The 10,625-nt window shown below is 43.7% G+C and overlaps 1 protein-coding gene across 1 annotated transcript; it reads left to right on the top strand.

Annotated features, from left to right (window-relative positions):
- Positions 1-331: 331 nt before the first annotated feature.
- On the top strand, positions 332-1,906 carry LOC103738495 (transmembrane epididymal protein 1-like). Its single transcript, XM_008838505.2, has one exon. The coding sequence runs from the start codon at positions 372-374 to the stop codon at positions 1,152-1,154; it is 783 nt and encodes a 260-aa protein (XP_008836727.1). The 5' UTR covers positions 332-371; the 3' UTR covers positions 1,155-1,906.
- Positions 1,907-10,625: the final 8,719 nt, after the last annotated feature.

Here is a 10,625-nt window from a genome sequence, read left to right as displayed (position 1 = left end):
GGAAGGAAGGAAGGAAGGAAGGAAGGAAGGAAGGAAGGAAGGAAGGGGAGTCGAAGGGCCGGGGGAAGAGAGACCAGGGGGCCCACAGCATAGGATGTGAGAATAGCCCAAACCCAGGAATTGTTCTGGAGACTTGCTGATTTTACTGTCAATGGTTAACTGGTTGAAGATCAGAACGGAAACCATGACACACACCCCACTCCAAGTTTGGGCTTCCTCCAAAACCATTTCCCTTCTGCATGTGGAGGCTGTGGGCTGGGTCAAGTTTATAACTAACCTTCAGGAGACTTCTTCTGTTCTCTGGAGCCCTGAGTGAACAGCTATTCCTGAACCTTTTGCTTCTGCCTTTGGTACATCTTATCTTGGATTCTATGGGAGGCTTTGAGGGTCATCTGTACCCTGGCCTGTCCTTATTCCTCTATGGACTTTATCATGCATGGCTTGTCTCCAGGGCCTTGATACTCAACTCCACTGTCCAATATCCACCACGCCGTCCTTGGAGCAAAGGAAGATGGGCAAGGCTACGGCAAATGTATTACATCGGCTTTCTGAAGATATTGAGTGCCTGTATTTTAGTAGCTCAAGAGATGCATAGCATTCATGGACAGCTGGTACTCATCAGCAAGATGTATCATCAGAGAAATTTTATGTACCGCAAACAGTGGCAGCACCTCACTCTCTACACATCCTTCTTCCTGAGTGGGTGTGTAGATGTGGTCAGCCAGAACCTGCTGCCCCAGAGGTGTGTAGCTCTCGAGAAAGGCGCCCAAACCCTGAGTCTGTTTCTCTTTCTGCCCCTGATGGTTTCTCATATGCAGGACACAGAAGGAGTGGAGCTGCAGACTCACATGCTTCTCACACAGGCCATGTTGCTGCTGACACTAGTGGTGACCATAGAGCTGTGGACTTCCGACATGTGGTTGATCTGGATGATGAAGGCCTTTCTGTATCTTGTCACAGGCTCCTGGCTGATGCAGATAGGCTTTATGCTGTACAAACCAATTTCTGGCTATAAATGGATGGACGATGATGAAAATGACATGGCATTTGCCACTACTTTCTTCTGCTGGCATGTAGCCTTCAGTGCCCTCCTGATGATCTGGATCTACGGCTTCTCCTTTTTGTGGTATTGTTACCTCTTCACTGATGCTTGAACCTGGGTGCTCCCAAGTGGTTTCCTATGACCTGCCTTCTTCTGGGACATCTGGATGAGTTGTGAGAGGCGAGTTGTGGGAGAGGTGGGATCAGACATCCTTTCTTCAGGTGTCCCAGCCTGAAGCAGCAGACTGGTGCAAAAGGCATCTTCTCTGCCCCCTGGCTTTCCTTCATCTAATTTGCTAAAGTGTACAGAGGAAAGATGAATGAAACAAGGGAGACGTGCAACTATGACTTTTACTCTCAGTGCACCCCGTTTCTCTCCCCCTCCCCACCTCCAAACACAGCAAATGCTTGCCCTGCACCTCTCTGAACCCCTCACTTCCTACCGTGAGACCTCTACAACAAACTGACTAAATCCTTTTTGATAACTGTCCCTCACCTTACCACATGGAATACCCACCACCAGTCACATTCAACACATCCTAATAATTTAGCCCCATATGACCACCTCATCATTTCTTGTTCTGGACCTCTGTGATGCCCATTCCAAATCCAGACTGTTGGTTGAGCTACATGAAGTACATAGAATTGTTCCTGATTCTCTTTTATTGCTTTGTGATTTGTCAGACAAAAAGGCAAGCCCTTGTGAACAGTTCCCACCTCTGCTGGGCCTGGTAGAACAGAACAATCCCCTGAAAATAAGAGCGGTCCACAAGGGCCTCCCCAGCACAGGTTCATCCCTCTGCTTCTCACCCACTGCTCTATACTCATCTAAATCAATTTCCATGTAGTAGATCACCTGGACTCACTCCTTTCTGGTTATCGTATATAATAAAGTCTATGACTTACGTGTTGGGCATACTTTTCTTTCTAATCTTCACAACTCTAAGGTTTATAAGCGAAGTTTATAATGCATATTCCCTCTCCCCTCTGGCTTTATATGTGAGAAAAGCAAAGTGTCTAAATATTTTGTTATGTCACATAATACTATGGCTGGGTGCCAAGGCAGTAAAATTTGAGGAGCTAAATTAAAATTTGAGTTGAGCTAAATTACTGAGGAGTCTAGGACATAAAGATTGTCCCTCACTCCTGACCAAGAGTAAAACATCTTGCTTAGGAGAGAGGGGCTGGAGCAAGGATTTCAGAGGGTTCTTAACCTCATTTCCTTTTTTCTTCCAGTTCCTAGGAGAACTACACGTGGTCTCTGATTCTAGCCCTGCTCTTCCTTGTTTGGAAGTCAAGCTGTATCAGGGATGAGTTGATATCTGGTTGTTAGGGACCTTTATCCTCTGGTTTGGGAGGCTTGTGAACGGTCTGACCTATTACCAAGGGAAGAGGTGCTTTCCATTTAGATGGAATTTAACTGAGTCTTTGCATGTGCTTGGGTGTCCGGCATGTGAGCAGCATCCACAAGGGCTTACCCTGCATCAGTGTGATCGTGAGGCCACAGCGCTTCTCTCTCCTGGAAAAGGAGAAGGGTCCCTGACATAAAAGTAAAATATGCCTCAGGCATAACTCAGTCTCCATGCTTCCACCTTGTCCCGGGACCACTGGAACTCTACAGTGTCCTTGGTGGGTTCTACCCGATTCCTGACTGTCACCTCTGAGTCCCATCCCCTGTTTCTCCTCCACACCTTGGATATTCGTTCAGGCCTTGGTTCAGTCTTTCAGTCTTGCATTTCCTTAGTATCTTGAGGTTGGGGTGATGGACAATCTGCTTTTCCTCTACAGCCATTGATGTGGCAGAACTCTGGTTTCTGCTTCACTCAGGCCTTCCCCTTTGTTATATTAAAGGCATATTTTGGAGCCAGGCATGGTGTCACACTCTTCCTGTACTTAGGAAGCAGAGACAAGAAGATTTCATGTTCAAGGCCAGCCTGGGCTACATAGCCAGGGATAATCATGCACAATTGTAATCGCAGCACTGGGAAAGTGCAGGCAAGAAAATCAGGAATTCAAGACTAACCTAGGCTACATGAGACACTGTCCTGAAACAACAACAAAATAAAGCAAACAAAAAATGATAACTTGAAATACTTAGTGAGACCCTGCCTTAAAAAACTAAGGGCTCGGGGATGGAATAACACTTACCTAAATGTGTGAGATACTGTTCAATCCCCAGCACTACAAAAAGCATATCTTTTGGATTTTTGTTTTTGTTTGTTTGTTTTGAGACAGGGTCTCCCAGTAGCCCCTGCTGGCCTGGAATTCACTGTGTAGACCAGGCTGGCCTCAAACTCACAGAGATCCGCCTGCCTCTGCCTCCCCAGTGTTGGGATTAAAGGCATGAGCCACCACGCCCAGCTTTATTTTGGATATTTTTAACTTAAAAATGAACTCTTCATTGCTAGTACAACTAGATTTCTTTATGAGATGATATCTTTGACTAAATAGGGGGAAAGTCTTATGTGACGATTGAAAAGTAAGGCCAAATACAGTATTTCATACTCTCTCTCTCTGAAGATGAAGGCACAGACTTCATTCACGTGCAGACTTGCCTTATTTTGAATATTTTTTAAGTTCTACTACATACTGATCTCTCTCTCTCTCTCTCTCTCTCTCTCTCTCTCTCTCTCTCTTTCTCTTTCTCTCTCTGAAACAGGGTCTCACTATCTACGTATCTTTGCATCCTTGCCTGCCCTGGAACTCACTATGTAGACCAGGCTGTGCTTGAACTCAGAGATCTGCCTGTTTCTGCCTCTGGAATACTGGGACTAACGACATGCACCAGCATGCCGGGCCTTGATGAGCCTCTTTTGCAGCAAATTAATTAATGCCTCCAAATACTATTATTTCCCCTCACATGTATCTTCTAAGTAAAGTGATGAATATTCACAGGGGCCTACAAAACCAGGAAGAACTATGGTTAAGGCCTGGTATTATGATGGAATAAATAGGTGGGCCTGCTATTCGGGTGACAAGGATCTTTCTCACTTCCTCTCATGGTAGCTGGGAACACTGTGACATCAATCCTAATCATTTTGGAAAGCAAAACCAACTAAGGGTAAATTAGAGGAAGGATAATAAAACACTAAATTAGGTTTGGAGAGAAAGGTGTAATACTTACCACCTTCCACCAGAGGACACCATCTTCACATGAGCTGAAAAGGACAATTGCTCTTCATTTGGTATTGAACTATCAGTTTAAACGAAGTAAAGAGCAGGTGTGGTGGTACACACCTTTAATCCCAGAACCGGGGAGGCAGAGGCAGGCAGATCTCTGTGACATCGAGGCCAACCCTGGTCTACATAGTGAATTCCAGGCCAGCTGGGACTACAATGAGGCCCTATCTCAAAAACTAAATAAATAAAAATAAAACAAAAATAAAAGAAATGAAGGACCAATGGGTCAAAACCAGGAACAAAAACATTAGCAAGCCAGGCATGGTGATGCACACTTTAATCCCAGCACTCCGGTGCTAGAGGCAGAGGGATCTCTGTGAGGCCAGCATGGTCTGCTTCCTGACTTCCAGGCAAGCTGGGGTTACAGGGAGACCCTGTCTCAAAACAAACAAACAAGCAAAACACATTAGCCGATGTGCAAACATCCATAAACATCATGTTGATCTGTCTCTTGTTAAAGGTGTGGACACAAATATACACACAAATAAGCACAGAATTCAATGAATGAGATCTTAAAGGTGTATATGTGTGTCTCATTCATTTAGTCTCTGATCATCCTTTCTAAATGGGATGAAAAATCATTGAGTTTTAAAGGGACTACCTCCTACTATGGGTACCAAAGGGAACAAGACATTTCCTCTCCCAGCCTACAGAGTGAGAGTTTGGACAAGGACACCCACCCTAGACCCAGCAATCACGAACACAACCAGAGCTTTTCATGTTGGAGAGCTGACATCAAGGGTGGTGCCTTGACAATGGATGTGCAGCAGCAGGGAGCTAGCAGCCCTGGTACAGTTGAGAGCTGAAAGAATATGCAGTTAGTTGAAAAAGTGGCTGTGATTTCTATGGAAAGATGGTGCTAACTGCCAAGTGACAGCAGTGTGGTTATCATAAAAGGCAACTGCAGTATAGATATGAAAATGATCCAACACGTATTATTTCAGTGGTGATTGTTCACAAGCAGTCTAATAAAATCTTTCCTGGAGAATATAAGCTCTGTGATGGTATTTTTGACTATTTGTTTCTTTGTCTGTTTTGTTTGAGACAGAGTCTTACTACATCCCACTACATAGCACTGGCTGACCTGGAATTCACTGTGTAGATCAGGCTGGCCTCAAACTCATGGAGATCCCCCAACCTCTGCTTCCTGAGTCCTAGCTTTAAAAGAGTGCATCACTATGCCAGGCTTGACTGTTCTTTTCATTGGTGCATCTAAAACAGCTAGAAAAGTTTCTGTCCACAGAGTAGTCAATAAATATTTGTTGAGTGAGGGAGCTGGAGAGATGGCTCAGCAGTTAAGAGCACTTACTAGTCTTGAGGAATACCAGGGTTCAGTTCTCAGCACCTATATCAGGCAACCTACAACTACCTGTAACTCCAATTCCAGGGGATGCAACATCCTCAGGCTTCCGAGAGTACCTACATTCAGGTGGTACACCTACACACAAGTAGGAACACAAACATACACATAAATAAATCTTAATTTTCTTAAAATTTGGTTTATGTGTATAAGTGTTTTATTTTATGTATTTGAATTGTGAGCCACCACATGGGTGCTGGGAACCAAACCTGGGTTCTCTGGAAGAGTAGCCAGTGCTCTTAACTGCTGAACCATCTCTCTAGCCCAAAGTGAATTACTCATGTGGTGCACATACAGACAGCCAGGCACACACACATACACATGAATAAAAGAAAACAAATCTTAGAAAGTATTTGTTGGGCGAGTGAATTAGCAAAAAGCTAAAACGAACCATCCTGGCAGAAAATAAAAATATCAGAACCCTAATTCAGCTTGAAGTCTTACTTTGCCTTTAAATGATAAGAAAGTACTTTTACCTGTTGCAAGAAGCTTGCAGTACTTTCAAGTATTTGTTGTGAATTTTCTTCCTAATATTTGCTAAAGACGGACTCCCATTTCTCAGTAAGTGTGCACTGATGTAAAAGAGATGCCCAGAGACTGGGGAAATCATCACATGTAGAATTTGATCCAAACCACAACTAGTCAAGTTCAGACCTGAGATATGTACTCAGGTCTTTCTAATTTATAAACCAAAAGTTCCTATATTTGCCTGATGCTAATAATTATTCAGGGTGCCTTATAAATAGTAGAGACTCCTGGGTCTCATCCTGGCCGTTATAATCAAAATTACTGGGAAAGAGTCCTGGTAATGATGAAAATGGGAGACAGAATTAATTGATCAAAACAAGAAGCCCAAAGCAACAGTCTTGCTGGAGGCCAGGAATGCCAGAAGAAAGTTCCTGATCCCTTGCTCTATCTTTTGAATGAGCATCTCTGCCTAGAAGCATGTGACGATATGACTGAAACTCCAGTGCCAACACCAGCCCCTTCAGGTCAACAGCTCTACAATCAGATCTCTGGATCTTCGTGGTGAAAATGGATAATATCCACTCCCTAAGTCAAGCCTACCTTGTAAATGATTTTAGGGTTACGTCTTCAGAAGAGGGAATGTTACAGTAGCCTTGATCAGGGCTCATTAAAACAAAGCTACTTCCTCTTGGTCGAAAAGAATCTAAGTTCTGTCTTTGACACTGGATGGAAACCTAATATTCCAAGCTACTCAAAGCATAAGGGTCAATCTAGAAAGGTTTGTCAATCACGGTAGAGACGGCCCTCTAGAGGGCTGATTCATCTTAAGCCATGAGACGGAGAGGAACAGTCATCCTCTTTAATGAGATAATGTAACTTTTCTTCCCAGAAAACTTGCCCCTGGTATAGTCATGGAAGTTTTTCTTCTTTTCTGTCTTTTGCTTTTGGATGCAGGCCGAAGCCTAAGTGAGTTTTCTTTGGTATTTTGGGCTTTTTCACTCTTTCTCTAAAGACACCTCCCATTTGCTACGTGGCTGCTTGCCAAACCTCCACGTATCAAGAAGGTACGGCTTTCTTTCTCCCTCTTCACCTTCTCCCTCCTCAAGGCAGCTGCTTGGAGATTTACTGCTGTTTTTCCTTTAAATTCTAATAAAACTGTCCTTGAGCTTCCTTCTGAGTCTGTTCCTAAATTATTTGGTTAATAGGACTAGGCACCCTGAGAGGGAACCACAATCTCCCCAGTAACATGTGACACCCTCAGTAAGACGTCTCAAAATTTCCAGTAACAGTAATTTATATTTTAAATTAAAAAAAAAATCATGTGTGTCTATGTGTGTGCAGATGTGCATACGTGTGTGCATACATGCATGTGGAAACCAGAGGTCAAACTTTGGTGTCCTTCCTCAGAAGCTTACTACCTGGATTTTGTTTTGTTTTGTTTTGTTTGTAAACAGGGCCTCTTACTGGGACCTGGAGCTCCAGTAGGCTAGGCTGGCCACCAGGTAGCTTGTGTCCCTATCTCCTCAGCACTGGGATTATAAACATGACCCAAGATGCCAGGCATCAAACTCAGGTCTTCAAGCTTGCACAGTAAACTCTTTACCAACTGAGTTACCACCTCTGAGGCACTTGAGTTATGTTTTCAATGAGAACTGCAGTGGTTTTAATGTTACACAAGTTTGGGAGATATATGATGGTCTTCCCTTAGGAAACTAGAAAGTATAGAAATGGTCAGAAACGCAGCTGTCAGCACTTCACGCATCAAGAAGTGCTACTGGCTGCTCCTCTTTACCGCTGCTGTCTGGTCCCTGTTTGGTTGTTAGTGGCACCAAAAGTCAGCATCCCTGAGCTGTGGGAGAAGATGGGGCAGCAACGAGGGCTAGATAGAAACTTCACTTCAAACTTGATTTGAAAGCCAGTCCTGAGCTGTCCTGAGGCAGATGGGGTTGCCTCACTATTCAATATAGCATTGTGTTTGGATAAAACAAATTCTTCTGCTCAGGCTGTGACAGCCCTAGTAATAGTTCAAAAGAATAAAATGATAGTACAAAACCATCCAGAGTTTAACCCTGACTTTTTTTTTTTTTTTTAATGTATATTACCTTCATGTGGAGTTACAGGTAGTTGTTAGCCACCATGTTGGTGCTGACAATCAAGCCTAGGTCTTCTGCAAGAGCAGCCAGTGCTCTTAACCACTGAGCTATCTCTCCAGCCCCTAACCCTGACCTCTAAAGGGTGTGCCATATACTACATTGACTGATGAGTGAAATAACTGATGACAGAGAAGAAAGATGGTGAGTCGCAAGCCAAGCTTAGGATACATTAATTAAAATATCAAGAAGCGGCTGGAAGTGGTGGCACAGGCCTGCAATCCCAGCCTTTGGGAGATGAAGGCAGGAGGATCAGGAGTCCAGGGTTAGTCTCAGCTACATAGCAAGTTCAAGGCCAGCCTGGACTACATGAGACCATACTTCAAAGGGGGGGGAGGAGGAAGGAAAGAAGGAGGAAGGAAGGAAGGAAGGAAGGAAGGAAGGAAGGAAGGAAGGAAGGAAGGGAGGGAGGGAAGGAATTCTTGCTAGGTGAGCAATATCTGCTCTTTATACATGTATAATGGAAATGGTAATTAAGAACTTTGGATCAGGAAGAGCTCCTAGGCAAGAGATAAGACTGGGGAGATAATGCTGGAGTCTCTCCCCGCCTCCTCCGTGGTTACCCAGGATAGAAGTCTTTTGTTCTCCAAAGTTTAGAAAACTCTGAGGTAGGAGAGAGGTATGGGGAGGTAAGCAGGAGTCTTCCTCATTCCTGCCCCTATGATCTACCTGGAAGGAAGTCTTTGTAACCCCGCTGCCATACCTTACTTTGCTTAATTATTACATGTACCTTTTACTTAATTACCACCTTCGTGCTGTTCTTTTACTTGTGCTTCCTTGCATGAATACAAAAAAACCCTAAAACTGGAGGGGGGGTACTGGCTCCTTTACAGAAGGATCCATGGGTCAGTCTGCTAATGTAAAATTAAATCCCTCTCCTCACCTGACTTTGGCTGCTGGTCTCTGATTTTCTGGTAACATATACTTTAAAAAATTAAAAAACTTCTGAGATTTATTATTAACTTTTTTTTCCAGCTTCCAAATTTCATTTTCTTTCATGAGCCAAGCTTTTCAGGGAAGGCTTATATAAGCATCCCAACAATCCCCGGTTTTCACATTCACTAAACCCTCTCAAGTGTGATACTGAACAATGATTTTCTCAGGAATTTGGGGCATGGGGGACAGGCTTGGCTACACCATTAACATTTATGGGGCTCATAATCTTTCATCTTAATGCTTACTACTTCCTATTAGAAAAGGACAGAGAGGAAAAATACATAAATAAGCGAAAATGTTAAAAGGGACAAAGAAACCAAGAATTGATTTAAAAACCAGCTGCCTGACAACCTTTCAGAGAAAGGAACTGAAGCCCCAAGAGGTTGGTGTTTTAAGTGGACAAACTATCCAGGGCATGCTGCTTAGTTTTTAAGGCTGAGTTTAGTAATGTAACAACTCACTTGGTGGGACAAGGTCTTGGACAAACTTAGAAAGCACCTACCAGTCCACACTAAGTATGGACTAAGTATAGGATGTATCTAGTATGTTCATCCAGGAGATCAAGTAAGATAAAGGCTTCCCTTCACACTGGGGATTACACCAGAGGTAAGTCGAATGGAATGGAATCTGGAACCCTACAGAGGGGCCACTACATGTTCACAATGGATTTCTGTTGCCTGGTGACTGATCCTGCTCCTAACCAATCACAGTGACAGGGAGAGCATGGCAACATGAGCAATGTTGGTGAGTCTCTGAGAGGGGTGTATGTCTCCGAGGCTTTGAGCCCTCAAATATGGCACATGGCTCACCCTCCCGGTTGTTAGTAGCAGTGAGTCAATCAGGCGTACCTCATGTGACTTTGATAGCATTGGTGGGCTTTGTTTCCCTTTACTCTTCTGCCCCCTCTTAACTTCTGTCATCACATCTTCAGGGACAGAACGAGGAGGCTTTGATCATAAGGCAACTAAAGCAGGAGGAGGAGATCAAATGAAGATCCAGCACTGTGTGATTTACTTTCTCCTGGGAGAAAGCAAGCCAGTACGAGGCTCAGGGTTACCCAGAGATTTCTTTTGTTGTCAAGTTAGTATTACTGTGGTGTGGAACAGCCATGCCTATTTGGAAGTTTGGAGGCAGAAAAAGAGGAAATAGCAAAACAGGAATAAAGAAATAACAGGCTTGAGAAGGACAGGATGTTGAAACTATCTGCCAGTGGCAAATCCTATCACAGGCAAGTCCCTTAGTTATCAATGCTTTCTGTAGATATGGAAGACAATCAATTAGGAGACCTCTGCTAAACTTTACTTTTCTGCACTCAGTTCAATAACGTCATCATTCAACAAATCCCTGTCTAATTAAAAGAAAGACTTTATAAGTGACTGATAAACAGAAGAACCAAAAAATTGATTTGTTGTTTATTTAGTGTTGTACCCCATCCACTGGACCCCAAAAAGACCACCGAGGACCCAACACACCAAAATGCAAAAGCAAAG

This window comes from Nannospalax galili, unplaced genomic scaffold (genome assembly GCF_000622305.1).
Source record: "Nannospalax galili isolate Female #2095 unplaced genomic scaffold, S.galili_v1.0 scaffold1899, whole genome shotgun sequence".
Taxonomy (NCBI): domain Eukaryota; kingdom Metazoa; phylum Chordata; class Mammalia; order Rodentia; family Spalacidae; genus Nannospalax; species Nannospalax galili.
This window is presented reverse-complemented; position numbering and strand designations above follow the sequence as displayed.

Coding starts and splice junctions, on each gene's coding strand:
- LOC103738495 (XM_008838505.2), top strand. CDS start 372: ATGGGAGGCTTTGAGGGTCATCTGTACCCTGGCCTGTCCTTATTCCTC.